At 27.8% G+C, this 20,009-nt stretch overlaps 2 protein-coding genes across 2 annotated transcripts in view; one reads left to right on the forward strand and one right to left on the reverse strand.

Annotated features, from left to right (window-relative positions):
• The window catches only part of LOC113366928 (probable G-protein coupled receptor 158), a 156,657-nt gene that overhangs the window by 57,033 nt on the left and 79,615 nt on the right, over window positions 1-20,009 (reverse strand).
• Window positions 3,736-19,044, forward strand: LOC113366272 (probable G-protein coupled receptor 158). Its single transcript, XM_026607853.1, has 5 exons — window positions 3,736-3,832; window positions 3,909-4,002; window positions 12,738-12,938; window positions 17,805-17,932; window positions 18,912-19,044. The coding sequence occupies exons 1-5, from the start codon at window positions 3,759-3,761 to the stop codon at window positions 18,913-18,915; spliced, it is 501 nt and encodes a 166-aa protein (XP_026463638.1). The 5' UTR covers window positions 3,736-3,758; the 3' UTR covers window positions 18,916-19,044.

Here is a 20,009-nt window from a genome sequence, read left to right on the forward strand (position 1 = left end):
CATATGTGCCATGATTTAATTGAAGCGAAATTGTTCGAATTAATTATAAGATTTATTACTATATTTTTATCAGGTACTTTAAGAAGGACATGCATATGTTTTAGTGTAAGACATCACCGTGAATGCTTTTACAAATAGTTCATAATAGTTGATTTCTACAATTGTTCATATACCAATGTGTATAAATATGAGTAAAATTCATTTATAACTTTTGAAATCTTCATCTATTTTTGGTATCAAAGCAAATCACCGAGAAGAACGAGAGCAGTATGCGTTGGTGCAATTAATTTTTCGTGGTGCAATTCCCATTTTGTGGTGCAAAAACGACTTTCAAAATAGTGTTGACTGACCCATTTAAAATTCTAACAATATCAGCAAGCATGCTATCAGCACCAATTCTTTGATTTTGTTGATCAGTAGATGTTCTTGGTCGTCTTTGATGTGGTTTTCTCTCCAACGTGCTCTCGACCTTCTTTGAACAATTTGTGCCAATCAAAAACACTTGCCCTTGATATTAACTCTTCACTAAAGGTCTTTTGCAACTTATTTAAAACCTTTAAAATGAGCAGCGGCATCCGAGAGAAAAGGGATAATTTTTTTCTTGTTCAAGAGAAGCGTAACTTCTACACCAATAAACCAATTGGCGTCAAATTTATCACAGATGACAATAAAAGTGCTACTAACTTTTAAATTGAAAAAAAAAACATTTTCCGAATCTACAATCCTGGAAGGTTCAAATTGAAAAGTCTTACCCATATTTTTATACAGTATTTTATACAGTAGTAAACCTGCATATACATATGCATATACAATCATTTATCTCAAAATCCAATAATATATATTTGCTTGTGTAAATACGAAATACTGCCACTAAATTGACGCCAATCAGCAATTTCAGCAATCTGATAAATATTTAGAAATCGAAACCACTTTCAGATGGTGAGTTTTATGTGTTCTCAAATGTGGATATATTACAATTTTTATTATTAATTTTTGGTGAACTTTTCGTATTCGATTGCAACATATAATTGCATAGTAGATACTAATTTGTACCTGGTTGGTTTTAAAAACTTGGCATTTCTTAGACAGTATCGTTACTGAAATTCAAATTGAACATTTGTGCCTCACCATACCCTATATGTATTAGTACAAATTTTATCTCTATGATCCAGAAAGGATAAACTAATATCAAACATTTTGTCATATCTACAATGCAGATATCAGAGATTTTATAATCAAAATATATTCTGTGTAATCTATAAGATGGCTTTAAATGATCTTTTGACAAGATAAACTTATAAAGTCTATTATAAGGCTCAACAACTTTAACAACTGGATACATAAAAATTTTATTTAATTTGAACCTTTGGCTTTGAACAATGTTTTCTAAAATGTTTCACACTGAGACTCTCCAACTGGAAATATCGTAGTGTAATATCACGAACAAACAGTTATGAAAAGTGCATGTTTGCATGCAAGCTTTTGCTTTTAGTTTTGTAAAGCTAACAAGACGAAAAAAATATTTGCGGAAAGATGCGATGTTCTGCTTGTTTCTGTTTACTTTTTCGCACTGGCTGATTCAATTTATTTCGTGTTGCATACTTTTAGTTTGTATTGGATAAATGAAGCAAAATCCATAAACAATAACAAGAAACTAATTTGAAAAATTATCATCAATTTTAGTGTCTGTCCAATATATAATATTTTCGCGAAAATTAAGTATTCTTTGTGAAAAGAATAATATTTTTTGTCAGAAGAGATGAAAAAATAGTATTGATATTTCTATAAATAATTATCAAAGTTTGTTGTCAAAATTAATAATTTGAGTAAATATATTATTTATCGGGAAGTTTCATTATTAATTTATAATGAAGCAAATTTCATCGTGTATTTTAGTTGTAAAACAATGTTTCTTAAAATTTGTAATCATTAAAGTTACGGAACAATTGTAAGTCACAAATGTTCTTTAATTTAAGTAATTGGCCTGCTGAAATATATGTATGTTTAGTATTCAATTTTGCTCAATATTTCTGATGAAATTAAATTAAAGTTTTCCCATAAGATCTATAAATAACTCGATTTAAACAGTCGCGTGGTAAAGTAGCAGAGAAAATTGCATAACTATCATTAATATTTAGAAATATTACAGCACAGGCTTTATATAGCCCCTAATTTATCTGCAATTTTAGAGAATGGAATTGAAAACAGCAAAACAAATTGTATTCATCAATATAAATTACCCTTCGCCTTGTGACTTTAACCTTAATGTTATCGATTTTCTGGAAACTTGATTTACTCAATCTTGAATATTTGTGGTTTCTTTTACCTGGAAATTTAATTTATTGCTTCAAAACTGTAAATTTGATTGATTTGTTTTGTTCTGCCTAATAATAATTAAATAATTTGATAACCATCACAAACCGATGCAAGTGATTGTTTTGTTATGTTTTAAATTTCCTAGAAAAATAGTAACAAATAAAATAAACAAAAGTAATATACGTATCAATATTGAATTATTGTATGAAAAAATAACTGCACATAAATATATATATATATAATATATCATAAACTACAAATTTACAAGTAATAAATAATAAAATTATCATTTGCTCATTAGATATTTATGTGCCATACTCACGGTGTTTACTAACTTACTTTTACCCTTTTTGTGCCAATTGTATCAATGTCAAAAACTATTGAAGTAAAATATGTTATACACTGATAATGTCATATAAACTTGGACGGAGTACAATACCCTACCTAGGGTAATATACTCAAGTAATTAAATGTATTGTACATTTTTGCCTGTCAAAAAAAAACTTTGCCATTACTTATGTCTACATTAGATGTTATAATTACCCTACTGTATCATAACTTTTTTTACATTTTCTGAGAATATAGTCTTCATGATCATCAGAATGGCAACCTATGTACATATCTGTAGACATAAATACTTCAGCGAAGTTTGTCTTGCCTATAAAAATATTTTCAGTCGTAATTACTTTAAATATATAAAGAAGTACCTTAAGTATATAAAAAACACCACGACATCTTTGGATTTTTTATTTGTTTTCTTTATTATAATTATTTACGAGGTTTGGCCAATAGCAAATCAGCATTTGTAGCTTAATCCGTCATAGTTTAAAATTTGAAAATTATTTAATGTTACAATGAGTAAAAATTATTTTATACATTATGCATTATATACGCTGATTTCAATTATACCTTCAAAGTAATAAAATTTATAAATTGGCTTAATTGAATTTTGTATTTTTGTGCATGTAACAGACGGTTTTTCATTGAAAACTTTAACATGTTTAATTATTTATCTCGAACAGTTCAATTATCTGACTAAAATTTCTGTGTCTATTATCCTTTCTTGGCCAATATTTAAAACCTTTCTTGACTAATTTTTTACCATTAACGATAGTATTGTACATTTTATTTATTACTAATTGTTGTATAATATAGATATATTAGAGTACATTAAATTAGTTATGTTAATTTCGACGTACATGTATTTTGAATTTCATTAAAACGAAAATTATTTAAGTTTTCAAAATTAGCTTTATTGAACTTTGATATATTCAAGCTTTTAACAACCAATTTTCAAGTAAAAACTCTTGAACATATTTAATTTTCCGCCTAAAAAAAGTTTAGAAATTCTTTTATAAATTTCGAAAATTCATTTCCCCCTTTTCCAGGTCGTGGCAGCACTTTGTTACTTGGCCGCCTTCACCGCATCCAGCTTAGACTACATGGAGCATCAAAGTATCGTCGAAGTAGGGTCCACGATCGACGGACTTAAGTTCAGCACTTGCAAACCGCTCAGGTAATATATCGACACGAAGGATACTAATACACAAAGTTCTGGGGACAAGATATATTAAATATTTAATATCTTACAGATGGGATCTCGTGACACAGGCTGTAGAAATGCTTATACTGGCAATCGGGATACATCTGAGCTATGCGAGCAGAAATGCGGACACTCAATTTCAGGTACGTTCGCTCATATTGATTTTAAAAACGCTTACGGATAAATTCAAAGGAATAAGTTCGTGTATGACGTCTGCCCTCGATGTAATATTTTGTGTTTTCTACGTCTGTATAAATATTTGAAAAGCGTTCTATAAGCAATATCAGAAGTAAACATGGGCACTATATGAATTTATGCAAGACGTATACGAGAATTTATTTGATGAAATTTTATAGATATTTATTTGGAGTGAGTTATTACTTTAAACTCTCTCAAAATTTATAAACAATCTAGCAATAAAATTTATTATTAACAACGCTTGGCTTTCTACAAAAAACTTTTATTTAATGCTTACAAGAAGAATATCTTTTATCTTAAGGTACATCTTTTACAGAGATTATACTGTATTATAACCTCGGCCTGGTATTTCGACAGAAATATTCATCAGCAGGATTGGAATGACTATTTATTTAATTCATCTCTTATAATATAGTTTTTTTTTTCAAGTTTGTTCATTATTTTTATTTATTTGAAAACTGAATAACGGTGCTCACAACCAAAAAACTAATCAAGAAAGAAAATACTTTTATTAGGGATTTTCAAACAATGCCGTTTATCTCCCGATAGCAACTTTGTAAAAACAAGGTGATGACTGGTTTACATCTTTTTACTTCTATTTTCAAATACAATTGGTAAAATATTCTATGCTATGCTTGTTTTCGAGCTACTGGTGAGGGATCTTTTTACCCACGGGCCTTTAAGCCCCCACTTTACCCTTTATGGTATCGTGCCTTAAGGCAAATGGCTGGAACTTTCCGTACCGTAAGTGAAAATTTTCGTTCGGAACCTAAAAAAAATTACACAAAATGTGTACACATTATTAAAATCTCTATAAATTATCTGATAATTTGATGTACATATGTCCTATTGACCGCCAAATGACATTTTCAACTTATTTTTATTGAGAGTCCATAACTTTTGGATCTGCCTTAACAAAAATTTAATCAGTTCAATTCATCTTGTCAATACAAGTAAAATGTTTTTTGAATAATTAAAATCGGAAGCTGCGTTCGCTTAAAGACTGCGTTACCGTTTTTGGCAATTTTTGCCCCGTATCTTCGGAACGGTTAGACCTGCCTTCGCCAAAAACTAATCAGCACTTCTCAATACGAATCGAATGTTTTTTGAATTATTCAAATCGGTTGATCGGTGTTCCCAAAATCGTCGAAAATTTGTATCCGCACACACACACTCATACATCCATTTTTTCTAAGGTATGCCAAGATGTTCAAAAACCTTTGTAACGTAAAGATATATAAAAATTTTCTTTTTCGATTTTTTGCGATTACTATAACTTCACCTACGGGAATTAATAAAATTATTTATATAAGCCAATTTAGCTAACGATGTTATATTTTAATAAATGATCTAGTAATAATTTCATCTTATATCAAATTGAAATATGACTTTTATAGGTTTAGTTCTAGTATGTGTTACTTTCAAATAATGATAATTGAAATATTTATATAGGTGTATCTGGCGATGATTTAATTATAAATTGCGAAAGTATTAAATAATAATAATAATGTATTACTATTATAATATATCAAAAATTCACTTTCACAGTTTCCTTTATTCAAGGGCGCCCATAAAAAAATAACGTGGGTATATTAACATCGCGTTACCTTCCCATGTGCGCGCAATAACCATAACGAGATTCTCGCAAGTGAAATAATACTTTGCCTTATTTGAGAACGACTCACATTTTCTTATTACTATGAAATCCTTAAAATACACATTGTCGTTCCCAAAAAAAATGTTAAAGGTGACGTGTCTCGCATAATGTAATGTTTGCTATATATACGCAAGTTAAATAGAAAATGCACCCCAGTGTGTTATTTATAATTGCTTGAGGGGATACAGAGCATCTTCAGAAGACGACACATTGTTTAATTATAAAATCGAGGTATATATATTAAGATTTAGATATTCTGAGTTTGTTGAATAAATTTTGAGAATATTCTGACGTTTTTGATATTTTTATAGATCATGTTCTAATTCTAATAAATAGTTCATTTTACTTCCAAAATACTTATCTTGTAATTTAGTTATATGGGCTTCAAAGTTTAAAAATGCTAGAAATAAAATTATTGTCTTAAAATTTCAGCAATTTTTTGCTTTAAATGAAAAGAAAAATTATATCAGATGGTTTGGAATGATTTCTGCTTGTCTGTGAAGCAATATTGAAAATAAATGATCCAATTTCTATCTGCTTTGTCAATTCAATATGCCTTTGTCCGACCATAATTTCTACTAAATCGCAGAACAATAAACAAATTTCAGCGTCTTTTTACTTCTTGTCAACTTTCTTTTATAAATTGTTTCAGATTTTTATTCGATTAATTAGAATACATATCTAAATTTCTTTTAATATTTACGAGTGTTACAAATTGAACTAACAGTTTATATTTTGCTACTAAACTATACTCGTTTTATAGACTACTCAATTTCAGTGGTATTTTTTGAGGCATGTAATTATTCTCTGATTTGCAACTTTTCTTTCATATGTTGTTTTAGATTTATATATGGTTAATCATAACAAATATCTACAAGTATATCTATAAGTATAAAAATTATAATAAATATATACGTTTCTACTAATATTTACGAATGTTAAAACCGATTTGTTTTTTGCGACCAAACTATCCTATTTTAATAAAATATGTTTATGTTTGAAGTTGTTTATTGAATTTCGTTTTTCATTTTGTTTGATTTCAATGCAATATGCCCTTGTTTGGCCGTAATGTCTGCAAAATAACAGTTGCAAAATAAGTTGCATCGACCGCATCATTTTACTTCTTTGCAATTTTGCTTTTATCTATGGTTGGTTATCGATTTTCAGTTCGAAATATAGATAGCAATATGTTTCCAAGTAAAAATAGCCTTTTCCCGGCATTGCTGCACCAATAAAAAGTCAGCCCTATCAGATTAATACTAATAACAAAAATCATCAAATATGGATGATCTATGGTTTCAGATTTATATATATTTAATAAAAATAAATATCTACATTTGATACATACTGATATTTATGAATGCTATAAGCAATTTTTTGGCGACTAAATTTCACTATTTTTGTGGACTACAGTATTCATCAATTATACGACCGCTGCTTAAATGTGATCAGTATATTGACAATGTTTGATACAATTTTCGTTCGCTTTCAATTCAAAATGCTTTTGTCTGGTCGTAATTTCTACAAAATTGCAGGACCGTAATAATTTTATAAATTCATACTGATACAAATGAAAATTACAAAACGTTACTATCGATTTGTAGAGACTACTGGGTTCATCATCTTCAATCGTTCAATTGGACATCGCAATAAAATGATCTCTACTTATCTCTGGAGCAATATATCGAAAATAATTGATCAAATTCTGATTTTTATCTGCCTTCAATTTAATCCCTCTTTGTGTCTGACCGCAATTTCCATAAAATCGCTAGACTGTTATAAATAAGTCGCATGGACCGCGCCAATTTTGCTCCTGTGAGATATCGCCTTTGTTTGGCGCGGGTCAACGGAGCAACAACTGGCTCTAGGCGAAACTTCTCCTGACAATAGGAATTTATGTCATCCCTTGCGGTGTATAAATACTATCAGAACGGGTATTAAATAAAAATTTATTGGTTTCACTATAGTACAATATAGATGGCAACTTGTGTTTTGCATCATAAGGATGTATATCATGTAATCATATATGCGTATAATATCCTCAAATTTTAATTGGTTTTTATCTAGTTAGCTATCTAACGTTCGGACATTGCATTTATAAAATCTTTAATTTTATTCAATTTGGTATATTCGTTTTTTGCACTCGTTCAGTAAAAGTAAAAATAAGTAAAATATAAAATAATAAATGGATTTAATACTAGTTAAAAGTATAACTATATGCTTAGTGGTACAATACTGCATTACTAGAATTTGCAAACAAACTTTACATAAGTTCCATAATTATCAAACCAAAAAGTTTGTTTGCAATATTTAAAATACATAGGTATCGCATATGCATTTCCCTGCGTTTTAGAACGAGCAGTTTGAATGCACTATTTTATTTTACATATACGTATGTATATCTACATATATATAAAAATAAGTCGTTTTTTTCTTCCTGACGATATAACTCCAGAATGCACGAACCGATTTAGACAATTTTGCATTCGTTGGAAAGGTCTCGGGCTCCGCAATGTTTATAACTAAGAAAATTAGTGATTCGGTGGTCTTCCGTTTGACTTCAAACGATTGCAATTTCCAGTTCGCCTTGCGTTCGCAATAACTAGTCGCAAGGCCAATCGCTTAGTGTTTGCAGGATAAATTTCAAATATATTATTTAGAAAATCATTGTTTCTCACATGGGCAGTTATACGTTGCCTGTTCACGAGTTGGTAAACCATCCGCTTTGTTTGTGTTAACGTCAGACCAAAAAACAAAAAACGTGGTTTACCAAAGAGCACTTCTATGAAACGAATAATTTGCGGATTCACTTTCATTTACTTAGAGAAGTTCAACTAAAAAACACTTAATTTTTGTAATCGAAATAAATTCATTACTGTTGTGTAATAAAATCAAATTTTACCTTTTTAATTTAAACATGAAATTTCCGATTGATCTATTTTAATATTTCTTCATATGTTTTCAATTGAATATAATTTCTATTTTATAAAATTAGTACTATTGATTCATTTCAAATTCACAAAAGTCTTACAAAAAAATCTTATATTAAAATTTTATTTAGAATAGGATACTATCAATAACACTGCATGAATTATTGAAATCTTAACTCAAATGTAAAATAAAAAATATTTTTATACATTAATATTTAACTTGCGTAATAATAAATTAAGATTAATATTTAATTTTAATATTAAATTAAGATGAATCTTCGTCTTACGTGAATTATATATTTAATTGCCCCTATGAAAAATAAGTGCAGAATCATTAAATAACTATTTGTTATGATATATTTAATATTTACATTTTTTTAAGTTATTGAAATTTAAATTTAAATTTAAAAATATTATAAAGATGTCTTGTAAAATTATTAGAAAAAGATTAAACAAGCAGGCTCTCAACATTTTATTTCTAAACAATTTCAATTCATATTATAAAGTAACTATAATATTATAAAACTACAAATATACTAATATAATATTATTTTACACATGCGTCTTCCATACTTGACTATAATTCACTAATTGCACCTTTAGTTAATTAATTTTTCTTTAGAATTCGTGTTAGAAAATGTTATAAAACCGTGTTCCTGAGATGTTTTCATTTTTGACTTGCCACAAGCTTTATAATTTAAAAAAAAAACATAATTCCTCATGTACGCTAAGGAAAACTTTTATAATATAACACATTATGTATTCTCGGAGTGTTCAAGCAGTAGCAGAGAAAATATAATTAAATAAAGTAAATTTTTCACGAGCATCTTTTTTTAACTTTACATACTTCACCTGATAGTATGAAATCGTTTAATCTCACTTAATTATTCCGAGGGTTAAAATTTCATTGCCATCTTGTATTAATAATTCACTGAAGTTTGATAACAGGCCATTGCCCCATTCATAAACTTGGAAGTTTTTGTTGAAAATATCTGAAGTGCCGATTTTGGGTGTTCATTTTGGGATGGCAATCGAGGCCCTCGTTCATACTAATAAAGCACAACTTTACTTTTTGTATTCGAAGTTACAAATTTCTGAAGGATAAGGTTGGATTTTCATGGCTTGAGACATATACAAAAATATTCACAATTTTTATGTAGAAATTTAAGATATATGAATCTTATGGAAAGTAATATATGAGTAGTTAATATATATAATTAGTTTATTAGCAGACTTTGAAAACATAAATGTAGCAATGAACATAAAATAAAAAGTAGATATCTATTACTTAGATTATTTGGCATCACTAAATTACACAAAATTATTTTGATTCTACTTTTTTATTTTTTATTTTCACATAAATAAACAAATAATAAAAGGAAAACATCAAAATACAATTAACGAAAAATAATAAATTTTAATAACTAATATCTGTTTATTGGATGCAAGTTGCATTGTATTAGGTAGGTTTTTCTCAAGAAAGTTTCTCATTGTCAGATTCAGACTATAATCATGTTTAGCTTGGCAGTTTATTGCAATAATCATTATTTAATTACACAAAATACAAGGAATACAATTTTCAATATTTAATAAAATGATCAGAAAAGCAAATTTACATCAAAGAATTGTAGTATAAAATTAATATCATTAATATAATCCGAATGAACAAAGTTTTATTTAAAAATCTTATAATATTGGGACCTTGAATTTACCCAACTAATGAATTTTGTGATTTATTGCCATTCTCGATTACTTTTCACATTTAAATTTATTTATCTTGCCTGGAAAACAAAAAATTAAATGTTTAAGTAATTTATTGCTAATTTTCATATATTGTACCCAAAGTTTTCATTGTTACATGGCCATTTTTTTAATTATTTATTGTATTGCGAGCTTTTTTGTGAATTGGTTAGAGCTCTGGGATCTTAATCAAAAATGCTAGATTTGACACCCGCCTTGAAAAGCTTGATGTCAAGCAGCAGTGGCATCTTTTTTTCGCTTGGAAGTATAGATAGTAATATAATTCCGACTGTCTTTTCTCGCATTAGAAAGAAATATCAATATTAAATAAATTTCAATAATGAATGCATCATATAGATATAGGGCAATGGCTTGAGTTGTCATCTATGAAAAACCACATCGTTTGAATTGAGCACATTAGCTCTTAGGACTCATTAAGTTCTGAGTGCTATTCAAATGATATTTAAAAAATTAAATTAAATTACAATCCGTTGGACTATGGAATTGAAATTCTGAAAAGTTACCAAGGAGTAACTAAAGATGCTTGCTAATGAGTAAGTTATTTCTACAATTTATATCGGTAAAATTTAAATCTGCAATCATATGAATCATCCATAGTTTCATACCACAGATCCACAAAATAAGAAAGATATTTTTACTACTGAACACAAATCTAAAGAACACGAAGTAGGGGGTCAAATGGCAAAAAAATTAAAAAATTAAAAAAAACGACAAAGTCTCCAATGTAGTCATTCTTCTGCATAATGATCAAAATATTATAATTTCTGTCGTTTTCTGGCCCTTTTTACCTTAATAAATTTTAATTAAATGACCTATCATGTATTTTTTGTATAATTAGCAGCAGTAATTTGCAAAAATATTTCCTTCTTATTGGCCCTGGGTAATCTGCAACCATGGTTGCAATTTGAATATTTGATAGTCTGTTGGCAAAATACTGCTGTTTTCTACAAAAAAAAACTTAATCATTTATGGAAATGCTCAATAGTCATTTAAGGTAGAAAGAGCAAAAAAAAGACAAAAATTATAAAATTTCAAGAATTATGCAATAGAGTTACGAGTACGGAAATTTTGTCTTTATTTTCAATTATTTGCATTTTTGTTTTGTTTTATTTTACATAGCAAACTATACACACAGTACATTAAGCTACTTAAATAGGTAAATTTGATTCGACAGAGTGTGAAGGATCACTATCTTGCTATAGCACCTTCCCAGATATTCTATGGTTGGATGTAGTAAATTATTGCAGTTTCTTCGTTTAAGGGGCACAACTAGTGTGAAATTTTTAAAAAATCGAATTTTCAATTTTTCCATATTTTGATAGGTTATACATATAAAAATAACATACCAAAATTTGAAACCGATATCCTAAATAGTTTTTGAGTTACAGCCATTTAAAGAGTATATATATAGTATATAGTATAACGATCATTTAATCTTTAAACGCGTTTTTTTCGAAACAGCATTTTCCGAATTTGCTGCAGCGATTATTCAAAAACAAATGATCTGATCACTATCAATTTTTTTTACATGTTCTATATATAGTTCTCCGTAAAATGAACTATAAATTTTTTGATCGAATCAAAAATCGAATTTTGACAATCCAAAAACGACCAAAATTTTGGGTAAAATTCGACTTTTTTTTAAAAAAACGCCGTCATTATGTCAATTTTTGATTTTTTTCTTTATCGTAGTTCATTTTACAGACAATATTATCTAGTTTAACAATTTTTTTTTTTAATTTCATCCACGTAGAAGGCCGGAATCACTGCAGCAGTGAAGGGCCTTTTTTTGTCGCGCCGTTGGAGATCGACGATAATTAAAAAAATATTTAATTTTTTTCTTCAAAATTTTTACTATGTATTTTTAAAACATCTATAAATATATTCCTAATTTTGAAATGATTGATAAAGTAGTTTTTTTAATATAAATTCCCAAAAATCACCTTTTTTTAGGCGGTTACACTAGTTGTGCCCTTTAAGTAGCTTTGGCGGTAAAGGCTCGGGCAGGTCACACGCTAGTTTATTTGAATGACGACTTAGACGAGTCTTGTATCTGGAGCAGAAATGATTGATTTCTTCTTCTACAGTTATAATTCTAAGATCTTGATGTATTTGCCATTTGACCCTCAATTTTGACTTTAGATTCGTGTAGAGCAGTAAAAACTACATTGGAAAACTTATGTCGCACACCCAATACTGACAACTTTTTTATATTTTGTAGCCATTCATAATTCTATCATTTATGCTAGTATGTCAGTTTGTTATGATTTTTCCCACATGTGGTGTAAAGTGTTAAATTTAATTAATAACCTTATCGTTATTACCTTTCCAGGAGCGTCAGTTTCTGTGCGCCGCGATCTGCGTCGAGACCGCGGTCTCGGGTAGCTTCTATCTCCTGCGTGATATATATTTCGAGATAGCAATGCTTCACCCCGACCTCGTGTTCCTGGCCCACTTCCTGCGCTCTCAGCTGACTTGCACGATAGTTTTGCTGCTGATTTTCATGCCCAAACTGGTTTTCCAGCGCAGACAGGTGAGGATAAAACGAGAGTCGGTATGTATAGCATGAATTTAAATTATAAGAAAACTAGTAGTGCATGGTATCGTGATTTAAGGCTAATTGCTGGAACTTTTCGTATTGTAAATTGAAGTTTTTAAATGATTTAAATGATGAGAATAGTATTTTTTTGAGAATTATGATTATTTTTTGAGCATTTTTAAAAAATTTGTGTAAAATTTGATGATTGAAAAAATTGGCAAATAATACTCTTTTGAAAAATAGTGATATTTTTTAAAAACTTAGAATTTTTTGAAATCTTGAAAATTTGCTGATATTTTTTGCCTTTTTTCTGAAAACTTTGAAATTTCTTGATAGTTCTTGATACCCATTCATATCGGTTGATACTGACTGTTAAAATCTGCTAATATCTCATTTTTGTCCGCCATATGGCTTTTTTATTTTTTTCTGGATCTCCGAAACCCCTAGACCTGCCTTGGCTAAAATTTAATAAATTCTTCATTACATCGATACAAGTGGAATGTTTTTTAAATTATTCAAATCACAATCTCATTTTTTTCTAAGGTATGCCAAAATGTTCAGAAACCTCTAAAACGTAAATATGCAAAAAAAAATATTTTCAATTTTTGGACTATTACTATAACTTACCATACCGAAAATTAACAAGGAATTATGAGAAACAAGTTTGATGTAGGTTTATAATTAAAAGAAATAACTGAAAGAAAAATATAATATTGTTGATCAACTTAAAATACGTTTACAGCTAAAAATCGTATGATAACACCTTTTGAGTATGTAAAATCAAACTCATTAAGTGAAAGTGAATACATGGTTATTTATATAAGTTTAACAATATTATTTTTAGTAAATCAGACAAAGTTAACTCAGTAAAAAATCCTGCATTTATTTATGATTTTAGTTTTCTGAAAAGGATGAGCATTTTGCTTCAGAAAAATGAAGGCACATACACACACACACACACACATATATATATATATATATATATATATATAATATATTAATTCACTCTTTTTTGCACTAATTTGTTAAATAATAATTTTACAAACGGTTTGAGACTAGGTTTGTCTCACCATTAGTGTGTTATAATTTTAAAATCTAAGTTGAAAAATTAACTGGGCCCTATTCCTTCTCTTTCCTATTTGATAATGCGTTACTTACCACTTGACCTTGAATAGAGAATTCAGAATCCGACAATCGTTAGTGGGGCAGTATAATGAACGACTTGTAACGGATAACACATAATGCTAATTTAGGTTTCCATATTTTAGATTTTAAAATTATAACGCACTGATTATGAGGTAAACCTAGTCAGGTGTTGATAGATAGATATTAATTTAGAAATAATATATATATATATATATATATATATATACACATATATACATGAGCTTTTAAGCAAACCAGAGCTTTGGTTTATCTGTGACTATTTTTCGGGTAATTTTAATCAATTTTATTCATTTAAACTTCGGATTCTAAAAATATGATTTACGGCTATGGACTCAAAGTTTAAATAAACAAAAATGAAAGAAATAATTCTTAAGTGTAGAATCGTTGAAACAGAAAAATATTGATATTAATCCATTTTTAATTCACGAAAAGTCAATATAACTATTTTCAAATAGTTGACGTATTCTTCATAAAAAAAGAATGAATAATCAATATTCTGTACTTATGAGCAAAATATAATAAATTTATTTGCAAAAACATTTAAGTATACCAGATATCCTACAAATCGAATACTATGCTATCAAAGTTTAATTACAAAGCTTAATTCAACGTTACAGGCAGTTTTGAAACTTGTGTACATTGTAATTGCATATATTGCGAATTCTAAATGTTTATATACATCTATATATATACTTTGCCCTGACTTCGTTAAAATACCTTTACCACTATTTACTTTACAAGTCAAATTCGGGAATATTCGATCTAATAATTATGACAATTAATAATGAGTAATCCTGATGATATATTCTGCAGTAATAATATCAATACCAATTGATAATCTATTAATTTACCAAATTAACGATCCGCACGATTCGATTCTGGAGATAATTTAATTTCGTGTGCCAGCATCATATTAAGTCTCGACTCAGGTTATTAATTCAGTAACAAGATCATGTAACAGAGAATTCTCTTTCTCGTCCATCTTCATCTTACTGTGTAATTAATATTAATATTTATAATGATGCATGTATGATAATTAACAAAACGTGTATAATAAGTAGTATTCTACGTAAAGTAATAATTATACCTTTTCCTGAAATATTTTATAAATATAATGGAGGAATTTGAACCTTGATGAGAGGTTAGTTTGGAATCTATATTATAACTTCAAAGTTATATTTTCACAAATTTTACTAAAATATTGGAAATATTGGAAATATTTTATTACATATATTTACAAAACGTGTATAATAAGTCATATTTATTGGATGCATCTTCGAGTTAAATATCCCATTCAGTATCCAAATATAATATTAGCTCATAGATATTTTATTAGTATATAAGTATTTTTAACTCTCAGTAATTAAAATTAAAAACCCGGACTCACGGAGCTTTAAGCTCGGCTCTACTCCATATTTATACCAATTTTTATATTTACATTTACTTTCTTATTCAGCTGTATAAAATGTTTTTAGTAAAAAATTAAGCTTTTTAATCAACTTTGACAAACCCAAAATTAAAATTTTCAACTATTTTTTTTCTCACTTGCTTCAGTGCAAATTTCATTTTACTATACATATATTTATTAAACGTTAATTATTAAATTTAAATAATTCCTATTATTTTCCTTATGGAACTGTGCACAATGTCACAAATAAATGAATATATTAGTTTTATAATGTTTTCAAAGCATTTGCAATTTGTATCAAATTTTTAATTAAAAAAAGTTTTATGCATGTTGAATGCGAAACTAAAACAAATAACATTTTGGATTAGCGTGATGTTTTATTCTTAATTGAATGTACATGTTATATATATATATATATATATATATATATAATTTGTGTATATGTAGATGTGTTTTCATGAGTTTATAAACCAGGAGAATTACGAACATTAGAGCATATTGTTTCTCTCTGATGTAACACATTTGTGACCTCATTCTTTCGCTTGAAGAATTTTCTATACTATATATAAGCTTATTTAAGCTTTTCTTTATGTTCTATGAAGAATTAATCTTCGTTACTTTTAAAATTACGCGGATCACATAATTAAGCAAATTAGTCTTCACGTCCATCTCTCTGAGATCAAGCATATTATGAAACGTGTGAATTTAGCAGGTGCCAAAACTTTTTTGTAAATATTATAACTTATTTTGATATTATTAATAATTTGCATAGTATTTCTACATATTTTAGTTACCAATATAAACGCATTTAATTTCTTATCTACCAAAATTTCAAAAAAATTGAATGTGAATATTGGTACCGGTATTGTTTTGTTAAACTGAAACACATTGAAACACTTTAAAATTCAGAAATCTGAATATTTTATTTTTAATTTTTCCATAAGAATTTATAACATATATATAAAATAAGTTAATTTTTACAAACAATAAATGCAGCAAAATACTAACGTTTTATAAATGAAGTAAGAATTCAGTTATTAATGTGATTGATACTTTACGTTAAATGTACTTTGAAATCATATCGAATTTTACTTTAAAATTTCTGTAATATAAACTAATAACACTCAGTATGTGTCTGATCTAAATATCTACAAAATTTGATTTTACAATATACTTTGTACTAGAAGGTAAACATCAAAAATATGTTTTCAATAAAAAAACTATTATTTCGGGCAATGTGGTGTGAAATGACAATGTTAAATGTTTCACACTATTTTTTCTCTGAATCGAGTTGGAGTTTAACTCAGCTCACGAATCTGTCCTAGGGGCAGTATTATTTAATGATAACAGTTTCTATGGTTTTTACTCATCTTAGTCTTTTTATTAAATTTGAACTATAATAACATATTTATTGAGGGAAAATGCAATTTATTACAAAAATCATTTTGTCCATTTTCTACAAACGATTTTAAAATAGCAGTTCATAAGTTTTTTTTTAAATTTTAACTTCATTCTCCATCTGTATATATAATTACGTTTAGCATAGAATGCTGACGAGTTGTTTACAATTCATTATTCACAAATTAGTAGATACCCCCAGTGGCGTATCTACTACAGCTACTATAATAAAAAAAAACTAAAAACAAAAGGGAAAAAACAATAAAATTTAGTAAAATGAAAGTATTATAGTTAATTAAATTATATTAAGCCTCAGGGTATTTTTCTTTTGAGCCTGGTCGGCTGGCTTTCCTGATATAAATGACATGCTAGTTGGTTAGGATGGACGTCAATTCTGTACCTATAATTAATGGCAACCATTGATATCAACCAATATTGATATCATTGATAGCATCCAAATGTTCTTGAATTGTAGGTATGCCTGTGTCTTTGTGTTCATGAGTAAGTCGTTTGTTATTTTTGTGATATCAGCACATCATAAAGCATGAGCCCAAAAGGAACAAGTCAAGCTCAGGTGGAAAAAGGGGATTTCTCAATAAATGCTAGTCTCTACTTTTCACCGATGCATGATAATAATAATCATTATTATTACTGTGGTTTACATATGTATTTTTTTTATTCTCTATTTTATCTACAACTGCAGTTAAGAACATTTAGTAAATTTGGGGAAGTTAAAATTGTCAGCCGTAAAGGGTCGTTATATACTATATTGACATGGTGGAAAAACAACTCAATAGTTGTTTTAATATTGACGATATTATATATATATATATATATATATATATATAATATATATATATGTTTAGTTAAACATTGTATTTTTTCAGCAACGTAAAGAGACCTCGTGCCGGCACTCGAACGCATTTAAAACGCCCAGCGAGATGTACGACTCCGACGCCGGCGAAGTGAGCACCACCGATATGAATCCGGACGACATCCGCGCGGAATTCAGAAGGTAAGAACCAGGCTCCACATATCTCTTCCCTTTGAATTCCTCAAAAAACATCTTAAGATCTCGATTTATCTCGCTTATATATAAACTCGCTTCGAATGTTCGATAAGCCGGAATAAACTACAAAAGCATCAACGATAAAAAACGAGAATTATTTCGATGCGCGCACTTTCGAGACGATTGTAAAATGAGAAATGAATTCCTGTATATACTATATGTATACATAAAACGTATCTTAAATTCCTAGCGTGAGTTATGGATATGCCGCAAAACTTTAGAAGTTTGTTGAAAATCTGCAAGTGCGAGAAACTATATAAATCAAGTCCATAGTGTTATATGGTTTCGAAAAAACAGATTTATCAAATGTTTTGTCGATTTACATGCATAGCGCATTGCAGGAAATGAAATTATCATATCACATTATAATTTTGTCATTTTGCGAACGTGTATTTATAAGGGAGATTTAAACACATTAAATTTTTGAATTATAAAATAATTATTTTGATTTCAATTATTATTATATATAATGACATAGTAAATATACAATGCATTTTAAAATTAATCTTTCAATTATGAAATTGATTCCATTTTATATTTTTAGATCGGAATATTTAACATTTTTTCAAAACTGTGTTTATATTAATTTTATAACGCGATGGTTTTTTTTTTTTGTTAATGCACAAAAAGTTAATATAAAACGAATTGAGCAAAAAATAGGCTTTTAATGATATATAACTTAAATGCAGTTTTATTGCTATTATTCATGCAATAATTCCTTTGTAACTTTTAGAAATCAGTACTAGAATTTCAACATAGATTTTGCACGATTTGCTTGGTAAAATATGAAATATTTATTATTTTCAACAAAAAGGAAGTTGAAAATGACAGAAATATAGAAATTGATATCTGTGTCATGTTTTTCATGAAATGTATATACACATAAATGTATTTTATTTTAAATTATTCTTATTTTTTGCAATAGGTGATCACATCAAATAAATTTAGAAATACCAAGACAAAAAATAGTATCTGCTCATCATTAGACTTGAAATAGATACATCCACATATATGTTCCATTTGGAATTTATTGTTAGTTTCAGCAAAAAATCTTCAAATAAAAAAGCAGTGTTAAAAAAAACAATAGAGATAAACTACTATCTCTGTTTGATTGTTATTCGACTCGAAATAGATACACACATAAATAAGCTTTTAATAAATACCTACTATTTTTGCAATAAATGATTAAATAAATGTAGATCTTAAAAAATATCAAGATAAACTAACTATCTGTTTGATTATTACTTGAAATAGGTACACGTATTAATAAACTTTACATAAGTATTTTCTATTTTCTATTTATTTTTAGTTTTAGCAAAAAGTGAGCAAATAGAAATAAGCTGCTTGGAAAATATCCAGACAGAAATGATTATCTGTTTAATTTTTGCTCCACTTTCAAAAGATACGCAAAAATATATTTTCATTTTCATTTTATCCTTTTAAAATGACCAAGTAGCGTTAAAAATATTGAAACTCTACTACTCTCTATTTAGTTATCAATTTATACGTAGTTTTACCAAAATATTTATACTAGCAAAAAAAAGTGAAAACATCCTACCAAAAAATATTTGGTTAATTATTAATTGTCTTGAAATTTATCATCACATATAAGTGTTCGATTCTAAATTTATTATCAGTTTTAGCAAAAAATGTTCCAATAAAAAGTAGGTACAACAATTTCAAAACTTATACTATTATGTGTTTAATTATTTCTTGACTCAAAATAGATATTCATTATTTTGAGTCAAGAAATAAATAAACAGATAAGAGTACTCGTATAAGTTTTGAATTGTTGTTACCTACTTTTCATTGGAATTGTACATACAAATACATTTCTCTAGATACAATTAAAATATATATGTTTTTTTATATATAGAAAATGGAAGAAAAATAAAGGTTGCCTAGTGGCATACACTCGTTTAGGGTTTGTCGGTTTTTCAAAACATATTTCATAGATTTTACCGGGTTTTCCGTTAAAAGATATAAAATTTCAAAAACCTGTTTTAATTAAAAAAATCGATTT

The sequence above is a fragment of the Ctenocephalides felis genome, unplaced genomic scaffold (genome assembly GCF_003426905.1).
Source record: "Ctenocephalides felis isolate EL2017-DRISC unplaced genomic scaffold, ASM342690v1 CF-g0.4_SCAFFOLD_01170, whole genome shotgun sequence".
In the NCBI taxonomy this organism is placed as follows: domain Eukaryota; kingdom Metazoa; phylum Arthropoda; class Insecta; order Siphonaptera; family Pulicidae; genus Ctenocephalides; species Ctenocephalides felis.